Source organism: Felis catus, chromosome F1, assembly GCF_018350175.1.
Source record: "Felis catus isolate Fca126 chromosome F1, F.catus_Fca126_mat1.0, whole genome shotgun sequence".
In the NCBI taxonomy this organism is placed as follows: Eukaryota; Metazoa; Chordata; class Mammalia; order Carnivora; family Felidae; genus Felis; species Felis catus.
The window spans coordinates 53279591-53296998 of NC_058384.1; the positions used below are offsets into that span (position 1 = coordinate 53279591).

General features: G+C 38.0%; 1 protein-coding gene across 2 annotated transcripts in view; it reads right to left on the minus strand.

Annotated features, from left to right (window-relative positions):
• The window catches only part of USH2A (usherin), a 773795-nt gene that overhangs the window by 162126 nt on the left and 594261 nt on the right, over nt 1–17408 (minus strand). For both annotated transcript variants that reach the window (XM_045048458.1, XM_045048459.1), the window contains 2 exons: nt 16625–16846; nt 4200–4423 (listed from right to left, as the gene is read on the minus strand). In XM_045048458.1, coding sequence (XP_044904393.1) covers nt 4200–4423; nt 16625–16846 — 446 coding nt within the window. The remainder of the gene's footprint in view (nt 1–4199; nt 4424–16624; nt 16847–17408) is intronic.

The window sequence follows — 17408 nt, forward strand, 5'->3', positions numbered from 1 at the left end:
TAAACCTTTTTTTCTGATGAATCCCTGGACTTGTTATTGGTGAGTGCTAATGTGTTCTAATGTCAGAGAGCGAAATACTTCATCATCCCAGATGATAGGAGATATAAATAAGGCAGTATTTTTATAATGCAAAGCTTCCCTTCCTCTTTCTTTTATATAGGTAGTATAATGTACTTAAAATAACTTTGGTTATCAAAATGTATCCACATTCCATTTCTCTTACCTCATATAAGTTAAATTATTCTCCCAAATGTTGTCAAAATAAAGCTGCTTCAGAAAAATATCGTAGGATTTCTATTTGAATATAGTGACTTGAACATCTGCATTTATCTCCATTTCCTCTGAAAGCCCAACCCGATGGAAGTAAAGGAACATAGACAGTCCAAGGAAGCAGAAAGGGGATGAATACATGCAGAGACAATACTGTGTGCTCAGTGATATCCATTTTGTGTTTTCTCCCTAGGAATACCATATTTGTAAGTCCAGCTCAGTAAAAAAAGCCACGTGACTAGAAATGCCCCTGTGATGACAGTATGTATGTTGTATCCTTTCTGAGATCCATACATGCGTAATCATCCTCTTTCTTCCCTTTTCCATTGTGATCTGAGGGTTGTGTGTGAAGTCCCACAAAAGCAAAGACATAGATCCCGAGACACTCCTTGGAGGAGAGCTGTCTGACTCACACTGGGTTGTAATTTGAAAGAACTGTTTTAAAATTTATTCTATTGACCCATCCCATACGTGAGTACACTGTTTTGATTTTGGCATGGTCTTATGTGTCGTAGCTAAAACATAAATTAGAATTTTGAAGTTAGATATTGTCTTGACAGCAACAACAAAACCCTAAACCACATGGCGTTGCTTTAATGCTTAGATAGGCAGTGGCAAATAAATACATACTGGGGTTTGGAAATTTGGGGAGCTCGGTTATGCCGTGGCTACATATTTGATAAAATTATGACCTGGAACAACTGTCAGAGTAAGCCAGGGCTACTGCACTCCAGCCCTGGGGGGAAGAGGTCACGATCTAGAACATCCTCAGTAGGTGTGTGCTGTTTCTGCTGCACTTGGTAAAGTGTTACAAAATGGCATAAGCTTAGAAGAGATTTGGTGATGGGCGCCTGGGTGGCACAGTCGGTTAAGCGTCCGACTTCAGCCAGGTCACGATCTCGCGGTCCGTGAGTTCGAGCCCCGCGTCAGGCTCTGGGCTGATGGCTCGGAGCCTGGAGCCTGTTTCCGATTCTGTGTCTCCCTCTCTCTCTGCCCCTCCCCCGTTCATGCTCTGTCTCTCTCTGTCCCAAAAATAAATAAACGTTGAAAAAAAATTTTTAAAAAGAAGAGATTTGGTGAAGTTAAAAGGAACAGCGAGACTTCACTGGAAGGTATAAGGTAGGAGCCAAAGAGGGCAAGCCAAATAAAAGTCTGCATGTTGCACAGTGTGAATCCCAGCCTCCTTTCCTACCGATTCCCTATGTGCTGTCAGCCAGACATATATCTTATCACGATCTAGGATGGATTATTAAGGATAGTCAATTAAGTGTACTTGCTAAGATTCTTGTTAATATGACTCCCTGACAAAAAGCCATCCTGCCACCCAATTCCCTTGCTGTGTGCTCTCCACTAATATATGCCTATGCACAGTGAGCTTTCCATTCAGCCTCCAATGGAAAGAATAGACTAGGAATAGACTAGGAATAGAATATGAAAAAAACAAAAATTCAAAGGGAGGAGAAATAAAGGAAGGGAAAGAAGAAAACTAAAATAGAACCAAACAAACAAATGAGAAAATTCAAGGAACAAGGTGAACAATAAAAAAAAAAAGCAACAACAATGGAATTAGTATTTCCAGAATAAATAAAAAAGACACCCCATGAATGGAACAAGAGTAGGATGCCATGAGTAAATAACTGTCAGCAAACAAGAAAGAACACTTAAAAGCTATTAAAAAAAAAGAGATGATAGCTAAAAAAATCAATCAATCAATATAAAGGGTGGAAGATGACGTTAAGGCAATATCCAATCATGTTGAAAAAGATGAAGTGTTAACTAATCAATAAACAAGAAACAAGAAGAAAAGATGGAAAGATGGAAAGATTGGCTTAGGAAGTCTAACACCAAACTAGTCTGTAAAAACAGATATAAAAAGGGAGAAAATTATCAAAGGAATAAAATAACATTCCTCAGAACTGAGGGTCATGAGACTTCACACTGAAAAAGTCCACAAAAATTACATCACCATGAATGATGATGATGATGATGATGATGATGATAATATCCACATGGAGGCACATTATCATGAAATATTAGAAAGATGGAATAAAGAGAATGTCCTAAAAACTTTCATAGGAAAAACAACCTGGGTACCTAGGAAGAAACAGGAATCAGAATAGCAATGAAAGTTTAAAAGTGCAGAAATTACTTTAAAATCTGAGTAGATATAATTCTTAACCTGGAATTGTGTACCTAGCCAAGTTATCAATCTAGAGGGAGGGTAGAAAAATGGTAATTTCAGACATCAAGCTCTCAAAAACTTTACCTTTCACGCACCGATACCCAGAGTGATCTTTCTCCAAAAGAAGGCAAAAAGGCAAGAAAGGGGGACTCTTAGATTGAGAACACTGGGACACTGACACAGGAGAGAAGTAAAAGAAACCCCCAAACCAACACTTAGGGAAGACTCTCTGGGGAGAAATGTCACAGTGGTCCAGTCCTGAATGGAGCAAGAGATAGAAATCTCCATGAAAGAGGTATTTGCGAAACAAAATGCAACCCATACGTTGAACTTTACTGTAGCACACTCCTTGATTCAGCATTCAGAAATAATGTCTTAATTATAATAATTTAAATGTGAATTGTCAATATGGCTGTTAACTGGCTTTCATAAAGCCAATTTAAGTCAGTTTAAAAGATCATGTATACATCCTGAACATTGTCCTTGAGTAACGGAAACTATATCTTCCTGAAGCCAAAATGAGATTCCTGGGAAACAAATGTGAGTGGATAATAATGAAACAAATAGTTGTGAGCAATAGTGTCATTTCTGAAACTAACGGGTTTTCTGTCTTAATTTTTCAAATCTGAGTGCCCTTTTGAGGAGACTTTTCTACACAGATTCTTCTTAACTAGTCATTTTAAAGACATGCTCCTGCAACATCACCAGTTTTAAGACTGTGTGTTTCAGAGAAATTTCCCAGTCCAAATTTCTGAAAACACTGACTTGGAATAAATGCGAACTTTGGGAGCATACTGTTGGATAGATTTCTTTCAAGTTGCGTATGGTCATACCAATTTCTAAAACAATTTTGTAGATGAAAAACTATTTTGGATGGGTATTTCATACGATTCTTCACTTCATGAAGTACTTATTCTTTTTAACAACTTTATGAATTATCTTAATATTAATTGTTGCAAAGTGCTTGCCGGAACCCTAACAATTTCAAAGGTTAGTTTACATCTTAAAGTCTATGGTGTCCACACGATGTTTGTATAGTTGCGTCAGTCGGCATGAATGACCCAAACACCTGTTTGCAGGCATCTCCTAAGGCAAAATGACTACAGAACTTAGTAGCATGTTTCGTTTTTAATGTCCCATAATCCTTTTCCTAAAATGTTAGGTTTCTGGAGTCCTGTCAAATTTAATTTTAACAAGACGTGACACGTCTGTCCATGAAGCATGTCAACATACAAACAACTGATACACTCATAGGTCTATCCGCTTTTAGAGTGGCAGGCATTTGTTAATCTTCAACCGTCTCAAGGAATAGGATATAAGCACAAGTGAATTTTGCTGGATCTAAGGTCTCTATCAAAGGAAAGTGTTGGATTTGGGTTGGGGACCCAGAAGGAAGAAGCCAGAATTTCTCTCCCTTTCCATCCCAGCACCCGTGGGCATGAAATGGCACCGCACGGGGCCCAGACGACATATTCTGGCTCTTTTGGCCCACAGGCTTTCAGTCCTGCACTGATCTGAAGTGCTGGGTAAAGCTTCCTGAGAACAGCTAATCATTATTAATTCCTTTAGAATTCATTGCAATAACATCAATCACAGTGAACTCATTTGGTATTAATATGGATGTAATGTGAAAATGAATAATGCACACAGGAGTTTTTATATTCCTATTTTAGAAAAATAGTTATGAACAATGTATTTCTCTTTCCATTGTCAAATCAGCACCTCTGAGAGGTTTTCTATCAATTACCTTCATCATCATTCCAGTTGAAATCTTGTCAGAGCAAACATATTTCAAAGGATTATATCCAACTCCATTACAGCATTTCTGGCTCTTTGGAATAAGTTCAGTCTCACAGCATTTTACTGGCACCGGGTCATTCTTTTTAACATGTGCTTTAGACTCTCCACTGGAAGCTGAGCAGCATATGGTATCTGACATATTCACGTAATCCTGCCCACAACAGAACATCCCTGCAACAATAAAATGTTATATATGAATATGAAATAAAAAAAAAGGAAGAACACTGAGACCGCTATAAAGTTTGGTATAAAAATGTCAGACTCAGGCAGTTGCTGCAATGGCACAACACAAGGTAGCACTTCCTTACCAAGGTGATTTAAATGTGCAGTGAGGGGTCCTTCTTACCAAGAGCACTAGACACTAATTAGGTAAAGAACACACAAGAACAAGTGTTCCAAAATCATTCAGCGGGGCCAAACTTCTCCCAAGCTCCATAGGAAAAAAAAGAATCCTGATTTCCATCGTGAGAATTACCGGCTCATTTTGTGATGATAACATCGTGTTGCAGAAAAAGGGCTAGTTAAACTACGGAGAGTCAGAGGAAAGCTCTAGAAATTCACGAGGGAGAAAAGGTCAGCGAAATGCTCTGGGATAAGAGGCTAGACAGAGTAAAGAGGTAGCACCATCCAAGTACTGGAGACGCTGTGGGAAGAGTCTGGGAAGTTTTTGCCTGGCTTTGTCTAGGGCACACGTCTGCTTCTCGGGCATCCAGTAAATCACTCTTTCATCATAAGATAGATTTGTTCAAAACGAGTTGCGCTTGCTCACTGATCAGGTGAACAATTTGGCCACTAGTTTTTGAGCAGCACTGTGTTCTAGACCCATCACTGGACATGGATAAGAGATCGGGGTCAGTGGCAGAAAGACCTCGCAAGGAGGGGTCATTGGTTGCCACTTGTTGATGAAAGACACGTGTGCCTTTCACACCAAATAGACTTTCTCCCACCAAATTCAGTTTAACTGCCTGTGTTCACATCATTTAGATCTTGCCATAGAAGAGATACAGCAGAAATTTAGACATAAAACCCTGAATAAATAAACAATACTCTAGAGTCAGATTAAGCCAGAAATTAAGGTGCCTACACTCCAGGTCACAGGGCTATTATATTAGAATTTATATCCAGTTATAAAGCAGCACAGTGTGATGAATGATTTATTTTAATTAGAATTTTGTTTATTTATTATTAGTCCTGACTGATAACATAAAGAACCTCAACTTCAAAGTGCCCTGGGGTCCTGATTGTTTAATCTGGTCCTGTACAAACACCTACATTATGAAAGACACTCCTAATAATAGACCAGTGAGTTTTAAGTGCTTTTTATTTAAAAAAGAAAAAAATCATCGAAAGTAGACACTGGCTTGGTACACACCTTAAGAAAGATGTTTAGCCACACGTGACTCCAAAGAATTTTCTCGTTGATCTTTCCACTTCAAAAAATATCTCCTAATATTTTATTTATTTATTTGTCATTGTTTTAAATTTATTTATCTATTTTTGAGAGAGAGCAAGTGGGGGGAGGGGCAGTGAGAGAGAGGGAGAGGATCCCAAACAGACTCCGCACTGTCAGCAGGGAGCCCGATGAGGGGCTCAAACTCCGTAAACGTGAGGTTATCACCTGAGCTGAAACCAAGAATCGGAGGCTTAACCAACTGAGCCACCCAGGTGCCCCTCTCCTAATATTTTAAAACTTTTATCAATGTACATCATTGAGCACCACCAAGTCTTAACATGCCGTGTCTAAATGTGGTAACTGTTCAAAATGATTGGTTTAAATAAAAGTAAAGTGTTTTCTTCAGTGCTTTATTAATAATATTAGTTGTTTTAACATTTCCAAGGAAAGGTTTTTTTTTCGCATAAATACACCCAGCAGAGCTATCACTGTAATCTGAGTCTTGGTGATGACAGGTAAAAATGACATGTGTATACACACACGTGAGTACACACAATAAAAAGAAAAATCTACACCTTCAAGTTTTATAATGTTCGGACATTTTTTCCTGCTGCTTTCTGATCAGACATTCAAATACAACCTTGGATTTTTTTACCGTCATTTTTTTCTCTAGCAGTTTTCTTAAAATAATTCATGTTTCTATTTTAAAGAGCAATCGAAATCTGAAAACTGGCCCTTTAGGGAGCAGAATACATTCTCCCCCTCTACTCCCAAGTTACTTTATGGTTTCACCATGCTTTAAGTATAAAATCAAAATGCAGACATTGACCTAATTCGAAACTCTAATCAGTCATCTGATCGCTCTGAGGGACTTTTGACAGGTCAACTAAAATTTTGATAATGAACTGTTTTTACACTAGAAAAAAAAAAGGCTGCTTTCTTTCACAAAGAGCTTCATCTTTGTTTCACTGAATTAAAATTTTCAGCCAAGATTCCACTCTCATAACAAGAAGTGACTCCCTTTCTAGTTTCTTTGGTAAACCATTACTTCTTTAATTATTATCAACCTTGTTCCAGTGTGATAAATTGCTAATTACTTAATACCCTAATCAGCGTTCATTCTTTGCACAGATAAACTGTGACAGTGCCATTAATTTAAATAGTAATTTCACTTAATGGCCAGAACGGCACACCAGATTTTTATGCAGCATTTTCTGAAGACTGCATCCATCACTGCAATATTCTGACATAAAGATGTCTGACGTGCACTAACTCACTTAGGGAGAGCAGATGTTGTGGAGCGGAGTTTGGTAGTAATTCCCATAGTGCATCACTTCAGCATGAATGAGCTGCAAATTCAGAGACAGACAATCTTCCGAAACGGCATTGCAATAACTTCTGACCCCTGCTTAATTTATCACATGCAGCACTTGACTTTTGAACTTTGACACGTAGAATGCACAATTTTAAATGTGCCAAAAGGAAAACAAAAAGGTCGTGTATCATTGGTGGATCGATCTATTCTTCCAGAGGCTGTTCATTACATTTGTACACAGGTGAAGATTCTCTGTGGACAGATGTTACTAAAGTGGTACAATACACATAGAGCTATTAGATATTTATTTTTAATATCAAACTGCATATTTCATCTTCCCGAGCAGCATATATATCCAATGGGTAGCTCCCATTTCATTGGATACAACTGAGAAAACAGTGAAGGAAAGAGTTGTTTACTCACAATGTTATGAGTGGTTTCAATAGGTTACTAACATTAATTTCATGGCCAGGACCGAAAAGGAAAGCATTTATACACATATGGTCCTGATGAATCTCTAAATTGTTAATTCTCTAAAACAGGTGCTTCATTTTTCTAAAATAAAAAAAGAACAAGAGTTATGAATCATGCTTTCGAGATCGAAATAGTACAGTAGTAAAATCAAAGTCTGGAATGTGACAGATTCAGGTACAACTCTGGGACTGATCATGGGGACCACATTTTAAACCAAGGGGTTATATATTAAGCCCACTAGACTGGGAAAAAAAAAAAAGTTTTGTGATTAGTCATTGTTAGGACAAACTTACAAAATGGTGGCAGGATATGAAAGAAAAGATGTGCGTGCTTGTCTCCACCAGTAGATGGCTCTATGGCTGCCACCACAAAACAGAAATAAAGGGTAGAGCAAAAATTTCCCCAAATTGCTGAGCTATGTTTTAAAGTCTTTTATATTACACTTTCAAATTTCTTTTTAATGTTTATTTATTTTTGAGAGAGACAGATAGAATGCGAGTGAGTTAGGGGCAGAGAAAGAGGGAGACACAGAATCCGCAGCAGGTTCCAGGCTCCGAGCTGTCAGCACAGAGCCTGACACAGGGCTCGAACTCACAAGCCCTGAGATCATGACCTGAGCCGAAGTCAGACGCTCAACCGACTGAGCCACCCAGGTGCCCCTCTACATTAAAAATTCATTATGGCACATGGAAATCTTCCTGGAAAACATTCTTTGATACAACTCTTACATAATGGATTTCTGTGCTCTGTTTCCCTCTTTGCAAACTTTCTAAATCCCATCTTACAAGACAAATAGCCACCGTCATTCATTCTGCTGAAGTCCCTCTCCAGGACATGGAAACCCAGGATTCTCTTCCAAAGCAGTTTCAACTCAGAGTCTCCTATCAAAGGCTGCATGGACAACATTTACAACAGAGATCAGACAATATGTTCCAAAGGTATGTCATGAGCAGTTTCTCATGGCTAACTGAAAATCCTGTTCTCTTGGAATGATAGGGGGACTTTCATTTTCATCTCTCAATACTAAAAGATATGATCAAGTCCAATCCAAGATTAATGGCATAAATGATAAAGCCCTTTAAGCAAACACTAAGAATAAAAAGAGTAATAAAGAGGTTTCAAATACATCCAAAGAAAATGGTTAAGAATACATATCCACCGAAATGACGAGCATGACTTTCATCCCGAGATACCTGTATAACACTCCTACACAACTCATCTGCCCAGAGAGAGCAGTAAAAACATAAACGCTACCCCAGCACTTCTGTTCCAACAGCATCTGTTAATTCACTCCATTTATAAAATACATATTGACAAAGACAACTGAACTGGGACCAGGGAGATTTGATTTGGTGTGAGAAAGTCAATTCAATGTGATTTTGTTAAAGGGCTCCTGCAGGCAAATAAAAGAGTTTAAGTAATAAAGTACATAAAGAGATGTTTTACGAGCCAGCCTGGTCTTACGGCGGGCACACAATGCCAGGCAGTGAGAGAGGCCAGGCTTAGGAACAATATTGTGAGATCCAAACCCTCATGTAGCAGGTATGGTGTTGCTAGGTTGAGGAGAGAAAGGGCCATATGGATATTCTGGAAGGTCACTGAGGTCATAGTCATTAGGGGCGACAGGAGGGAGCGGCAGCAGAGAGAGGAAAAAGGCATGTGGAACGTGTCTATTTTAACTGAAACCTGCAGGAAGGTCAAGAGAATAAAAAGAGAGACTTTTCCTTTTTAAAAGTATCATTCCTCTGGTCCACCATGATTACCAGACTGGGCAGAATTGCACAATGTCATGGGAAACTCTTGAGCTAATCTTGATTTGCAGGAGTTGAGTAATGTCACAATTTGCTTAAGAAATATTTGACTAGTGTGGAAAACCATAGTGAAATAAGGAGTGATTCTGAAATTTGGGCCCACGGATGGACTTCAAGGGTGTATGAAATTGCAGGCAAATTACTCTGTGTGTTTTATGTACCAGTATTTGAAGTGAGGCTTTGTAAAGATTTCTCAGGGAGCGTTTGACCCCAAAAGATTAGGCACCAGTTTCCTAGAATACAGTTACCTGTACTACATTTTATTTTTGGCAATAGTATTCTGACTTAGCTTTCTTTTTCCCTCATATTCATTTTGCCCCCAAATCGAATATATCTCCTTAAATCACAGTTCTTATCATCATGTTGACTCTTCCTTGATTACTAAATAATATCCAGATCCTTTTGCCTACTCAGACTTATCCCTCTCTACTTCCTTACACACGGTGCTAAATTCACACTTTAGCTCAAGCTACACCCCTTAGCTGAAGTGTCCATCTTCCGTCTACACATCTCAACATCTTGCTCATTGTTTGAGGTTCCAATCCAATGGCGTAGCTTTTTCCATCACCTTGACTGGAGTGAACTCTCAGTCTTAAGAATATGCTTGTGTTCATCCATCTCTTATGGACTGTGTTTAACCTTATTGGTACTTTCCTCCTTGATTAGATTATAAGTCCTTAAGGATAAAAATGGAATCTTAGCCAATTTTACACTCGCAGAGCACAGAGAATAATGTCTTGAGCATAGACACTACCCAATACATTTTTATCGAATGAAGGAATATGGAAATTGACTTAAAAAAAACAACAAATAAACAAAGATGCTAAAAGGAGACATTTTGGCTGTTATTTTAAAACTCTGACCCATTACAGAGTGGGCGAGCAACACTTTTGTACCCTGCCTTCCAACCTAGCACCTTTGTTCTGCCTTTTTTTTTTAAGTTTATTTATTTTTGAGAGAGAGAGAGTCTGGACTTGCACGAGCCAGGGAAGGACAAAGAGAGGGACGAGGGAGAATCCCAAGTAGGCTCCAAGCTGCCAGCAAGGAGCCCGCTGAGGGACTTGATCCCACCAACTGTGAGATCATGACCTGAGCTGAAATCAAGAGTCGGCTGCTCAAAAACTGGGCCACCCAGGCGCCCCACCTTGTTCTGTCTTTAAGGGGCCTATTTTTAACTACTCAACCAAAAGAAGAGGAGACACTCGGCTGGTTGATCATAGCACAGGACAACTAACTCATTGCCAGGATTTTCTAGTACACACGATTACCATGCCTTAAGGCAGAGGTTCGCAAAGTTTGGTCTCAAGATCTCTTTACACTTTTACAAATAATTAAAGACTCCAAATAGCTTTTGCTTATACAGGTTATATCTGTTGATAAATACTGGGCTGGAGTCGAAAACAACAACTTTTGAAATATGTATTTACTAATTAATTTAAAATAATAATAGGTAACATTTGAGAAGAATGATATTGTTTTATATTTTTGCAAGCCTCTCTAATGGCTGGCTTAATAAAGGGAACTAAATTCTCATACCTGCTTCTGCATTCAGTTTGTTGTGATATCACACATGCAACCTCTGAAAAACTCCACTGTACACACAGGAGAGAATGAAATTGAAAAAGGCATATAAGGGGTGCCTGGGTGACTCAGTCGGTCAAGCGTTGACTTCGACTCAGGTCATGATCTCGCGGTTCGTGAGTTCGAGCCCCGCGTAGGGCTCTGTGCTGACAGCTTGGAGCCTGGAGCCTGCTTCTGTTTCTGTCTCTCTCCCTCTCTCTCTCTCTCTCTCTGTCCCTCCCTTGCTCACGCTGTCTCCCTCTGTCTCTCAAAAATAAATAAATGCAAAAAAAAAGACATATAATAGGTTAGTATTAGTATGAAGATCATTTTGATCTCACAGACCACCTGCAAAGGTGTTTCTGCAAAGGGTCAGACCCATAGAAGACCCATGTCATTCTTTTTTTTTAATTTTTAATGTTTATTTATTTTTGAGACAGAGAGAGACAGAGTGAGAGCAGGGGACGGAAAGAGAGAGAGGGAGACACAGCTTCCCAGGCAGGCTCCAAGCTCTGAGCAGTCAGCATAGTGCCTGATATTATGGGGTTTGAACTCACAAACTGTCAGATCATGACCTGAGCTGAAGTCGGATGCTTAACAGACTGAGCCATCCAGGCACCCCCACGTCATTCTTTAAAAGTGACTGTCTCAGGGCCTAGCACTCATACATACTACCCTTTCTTATTCTTTTTTTCTTTTTAATTTTTCAATGTTTATTTTTGAGAGAGAGACACAGAGCATGAGCGGGGGAGGGGCAGAGAGACAGAGAAGGAGACAGAATCTGAAGCAGGCTCCAGTCTCCGAGCTATCAGCACAGAGCCCAAAGCGGGGCTCGAACCCATGGACCGAGAGATCATAACTGGAGCCGACGTCGGATGCTTAACCTACTGAGCCTCCCAGGTGCCTCATATTACCCTTTCTTCTAACTTTGGCAAACATGAGGTGTGCACTCAAAGGGCAGAGTGTATAAGGCCTCTTTTTTTCCAGTCGTCCAAAAAATGTTTGCAATTTGGTAGTTTGTGATACTGACCTTGCTCATTAGACCTGACAAACCATTTGGGCTGGAGGGTGTCCAGTGCTTCTCCAAATACCATAATGATCAAAGAAAGAGGTTAAGAGCATGGGCTCTGTAGCCATGTGGATGCTGCTAGAATCCCTTCTTAGCCACAGAGGCAAGAGATTCCAGAGGAAATCTCCCAGACCCCCTTGCACTTAGGTGTCAACAGATAGTGAGTTCCAGTTAGTGAAATGTTAGCTTAAATTTTGCTATTCCTAGACCTGGCAATAAAAAATTTGCACACCCATTATTCCATGTTCTTTTCCTCTTTTGGTTGCAGGAATGGGTATAACCCCCAGGTGACCTTAGAAGCTACCTGTGGAATGGCCAAAATACCTAGGGAAGAGAGGTAACCTGCAGATAGGTTCATATCCCAGTACTATTATATAAGAAAAGTATAACCCCTATTGTATTTGAGACTTTGCAAATTTGGGGGTTCGTTTATAGCAGCAATTAATGCTACCTGAAATAATACAGCCACTTGGTAGCTATGTGATCTGGGGACAGTGTTTGTTGTTGTTTTTTGTTTTCTGGGGGTTTCTTTTGATAGGCATGGTTCAGGTATATCATTATTTGAATAAACCTGATTCTAATTATTTACCCTATATATATATATATATATATATATATATATATATATATAGTTGAAAAGACCCAAAACGTAATCTTTCTATATAGCATGTGGCATTAGTTTAGTATTATGTTCTATATTTCTTTTGTATGGGGGACAGTTTTTAACTTTTGTTAGAAGCACTTCTGTTTGCTCATATCTAAAATGGAGATAACAGGGGCACCTGGGTGGCTCAGTTGGTTAAGCATCCAACCTTGGCTTAGGTCATAATCCTGCTGTTTGTGAGTTTGAGCCCTGCGTCGGACTCTGTGCTGACAGCTCAGAGCCTGGAGCCTGCTTCAGATTCTGTGTCTCCCTCTCTCTCTGCCCCTTCCCTGCTCATGGTTTCTCTCTCTCTCAAAAAAATAAATGTTAAAAAAAATTTAAATGGAGATAATAATAGTCCTTACCTCATAGGGTTGTTGCGAGCTTTAAGCATGTTATAAATGTGTGGGTATATTATGAAGTACACAATTCAGTTTGGCAAATAGTGAACACAGACTGTTGTTTATTTTTTGTTGTTGTATTTTGTCTCCTGTTCATTGTGTACATCTTTTAGCCAATAATCAGTGTCTAGGAGACACCTGAGTGGGCTGAATTCCTTGGGTGTACTTTACTTATCTTTCGAATGCTAACTTCTTAAGGTTACGATTCTGGGGGAAATTTTCTGAAAGGATTATGTTTCTACACTGAACTCTTGTGTATCATATGATTTAACGCATCATTCATTTTTAAAGATCTTAGAAAGTTAGTTTTTGTTATTGTTTCTTGGTTTTACCTGGCAAAGTCACCTTTCTTATTACCTTATAGTGCAGATCCAGGTGTCTGTGCGGTATGTTGGAGGTAATCCTTAAATTTCTGGGGTCAATGAAAGTGTCCTAATTGAAGTCCAATTCTGTTGTATGTAGGGCAACAATCCATCATCACTATTTTCTGGACAGTTGATGGAGATCAACAAAATGACATGGTACTACCAAACAGTCTGAGTATATGTTAAAGTCTTCCTCTATATATGTCTCACTGGTGAATGCATAGAGGGGTGCCTGGGTGGCTCAGTCAGCTAAGCATCCGACTCTTGACTTCAGCTCAGGTCATGATCTAACAGTTTGTGGGTTTCAGCCCCACATCAGGCTGCATGCTGACAGCACAGAGCATGCTTGGGATTCTCTCTTCCTCTCTCTCTGTCCCTCTCTCACTCACCAATTCATGTGTGTGTACTCTCTCTGTCAGAATAAAAACTAAAATTTAATAAAAGAATGTACAGCATGGGTATAGTGTGGATCCAGGTGGGTGATTTATAACTGCATAGAATAGTAAATGCCTTGGGAACACACTTAATAGTTGTCCAAAGATAAAATAAAAAACTAGAAATCAGGCATTTTTTGCCTGAAAGAAGGAGACAATCTTTCCCATACTGGGAGTACTGAAATTCAGTTGTGAATAATTTAATCAAGCATTTCTCATTTATTTAAGGGCTATGAAAATATTGGAAGTCTATTATTCTTGTTAAGATACAAGATTCAGGTACCCCCAGGATTGATACTTTTTAAATTTTTTGATTGATTAGTTTTGTTCTTCAAGTGTTCTTCTTAATAATTATCTTCAGAAATTTTACATAGAAGAAAGAGACTCTTAAATTCAGAGAACAAACGGGGTTGTTGGAGGGGTGTTGGGTGGGAGAATGGGCTAATTGATGATGGGCATTAAGGAGGGCACTTGTTGGGATGTGCACTGGGTGTTGTATGTGAGTGATGAATCACTAAATTCTACTCTTGAAACCATTGTTACACTATATGTTAACTGACTTGGATTTAAATAAAATTTAAAAAAGGAAGAAAATGTGTATAAAAATATATACAATATATACAATGGTATATAACAATAACACTATACTAATTTCAACAATTATTACTGATATTGTGGATAACTTTTTGATGTTTTTTTTTTTTAAAGAAGAAATTATAGAAAAACAAGAAATTCACAGTTCATCTGCGTCAAGATCTAATGGTGTCCTGAAATTGTGCTCAGAGAAAGGCTGGAGTTCTCAACCCTTGCTAGTTGTATGGGCGGATTTACCCTGAAGCTAATGAGCTTGAACTTCAGGGCCGTTTTCTGACAAGAGCCCCTTCTAGGAAAAGCGTGGCTATATATTTTTATAAAATTAGCAAATGTATAATCTTTAACTACAATTTTTCATGGCCTCTGTCTCTTGCTCCTTTAACTTGTCTTGTATCTTATGTATCCTTGTATTGACTAAAATAGGAGAGTGACCATGTACATTTTTGAAATCTAAGTAAGGGGAAGTTGAGTTGGGGCAATATTTAGTTTGGGTTCAGTAGCTATGTTTATGATTTTTGTCAATTCTATAAAAAAGTGATTAGGCCTTGAATATGCCATTTTAACTTCAATTTGGAAAGATAAGAAATGTGAGAAATTACAGACTCCTAATATGGATGCATATAAGGGGAAGCTTTAAAGAAAGAGAAAGATCAGACAGAAAAATTAATGGCATATGAAACAAAAGCTGTAGAACTGACCAATAGAATCAACTGAAATATTCTGACATCAAGAGAATTATAACAAAATAAATTTTAGATTATAACAAAAGTAGTAAACTATTAAAAGAAGCTGATGGATCTCAGATTGAAGTATAAATTATTACAAATTATGAAGAGAGGTAACTCATAAATACATTGAAAAAATTTATACTTCGGCTGATGCATAGATAAAATAGTGATATCATTATAAATTATAGCTCAAATTCAGTCATAAAATGATAGCCATGAAAAACTGGTATGATGTTGTCAATTCAACAAATATTTAACACATGTCATTGCAAATTACTTTAAAATAAGAAAACTCAGGGCACTTGGGTGGCTCAGTCAATTAAGTATCCAACTCTTGATTTCAGCTCAGGTCATGATCTCACAGATTCATGAGATCAAGCCCCGCATTGGGTCACTGTCAGTGGAGCATGTTTGGGATTCTCTCTCTTCCTCTCTCTCTCCCCCTCCCCTGCTCACATACTCTCTCTCTTTTCTCAACATAAATAAATAATCTTTAAAAAATAAAATAAATAAATAAAAATAAATAAAATAAGATAAGAAAACTTAAAATGCCCTTAAATCTTAGAGAGATCCTTGGTAAATGTTTCTCTAAATTTGACAATAATCTAAGAACTTACATAATATTATAATAATAAACTTTGAAGCTTAAAACCACTTTTCTAAATTTCAATAATTAAAACGCATTTTGCTTAGGAAAGGATGAATTATCTTTCTATCCTTCTCATTGATAAATGGCACAAAGTCATTGCCCCATGAAGAGGTGATCAAGGGTATAAGTTAAACATGTCAGGGAGAAAAAAGAAGGATGTGAGGAGTTATATAATCCAGACATGCTGTTTTTATGTTAGTGGCATTTGCTAGATTTTATTTTTTAAATTTGTAAATTTCATAATTTATTTTCCCCTTCTAAATGAATATTCATCATTTTATTTTCTTTCCTTAAAGAGGACCCCCCCAAATTATATAACTTTCAGGCACCCAAAAATTCATTATGGAATCTTGAACAAGTGACTAATTTCTGTGCCTCAGCTTCCTCATTTTTAAAATGTAGACAATAATAGAACCTATCTAGTAAGACTGTTATAAAGATTAATTGAAAAAAAAAAAGGATTGAGTTAGTAATGCATAAAACATTGGGCATAGTACCTGGTTGATAGTAAGCACTCAATCAATGATAATGATTGCTATTAAAATTAGTGTTAATTTCATAGCTACCAAAGAATAAGGGAGCAAAAGAACTGACATATCATCAATAATAATTTTGTATACTGTTAGCATTGCTAGGAAATATTCTCTTGATCCAGAACCAGTGCATGCATTCATGTGTGTTTTTGTGTTTGTTTTTGTTTATGGTGGATATGACACTTCTCAACAGGAAAGAGCTTTGATCCATTTTCATGAAATGCATCCACGAACATAAAAAAAGGTGAGATTACATTTTAATTTGTTGTAGAATATATACTTAAATGTATTAGACATAATTCACATGAGCTTTAATTACTTATTTGCCTTGTATCTAGGGCAATTTCCCGACCTGTGTTTCTCAGAATCTCCACCGATTGAAAAGTAGACAAGGGCTCCTTACCTGGAAGGCGACTGTACACCATGCCTTCTTCTTCTCCACCACAGCATTCTAAATCTTTGTTCACAATCTGTCCGCCACAGCACTGCTGGCCATGGCCATCCCGAAGCCTCCCAGCACAGCAAATCTGGTTTCCTGAGGTGGAGTAAGGCATTCGGCCACAGCAGGAGTCGCCGATGCCAGTGGAAACCCGATTGTGCTGTTCATCTGGACAACATACTTCACCTGTCAATTTAGGACAATAACAATCATTGCATGAGTTAAAAGAAATATGCTTTGACTCACAAGGAAATTTTATCACAATCATCTTGCAGATGCCAACTGGTTGACAGAATTACTAGAAAGAATGCTGTCATTTTGGAGATACAAAATTTCAAAACAATTTAAAAATTTTCAATTAAAGATGTATAAACATGGGTCTACTCACATACACACATGGTAACTTAGAGGCAATGCTATGTTACCTATTTCCTCTCTCACCCCTAGTAAATGAGCACAGTAGGTCTGGCAACATGATAAGTGGTATTACAAAAAAGTTTGCCTACAAATATTTTTCTATCTATTTAGTGTAATTTTTTTGAAAGTGGAGTGGATTCAGAAATTAACATAAAATTGGTATTGCCTACATTATAATTTCTTTAACCAAATTTTATTTATTTAAGCAAACAAAATACTTCTGATGTGAAGCTCAATTAAATGAGAGGAGGTAAAAATATTCTATATCAAGTCAGCACATTAATACTTTTCTGGGCTATGACAGACACTGAATTTCACTAATGTAGCTGTA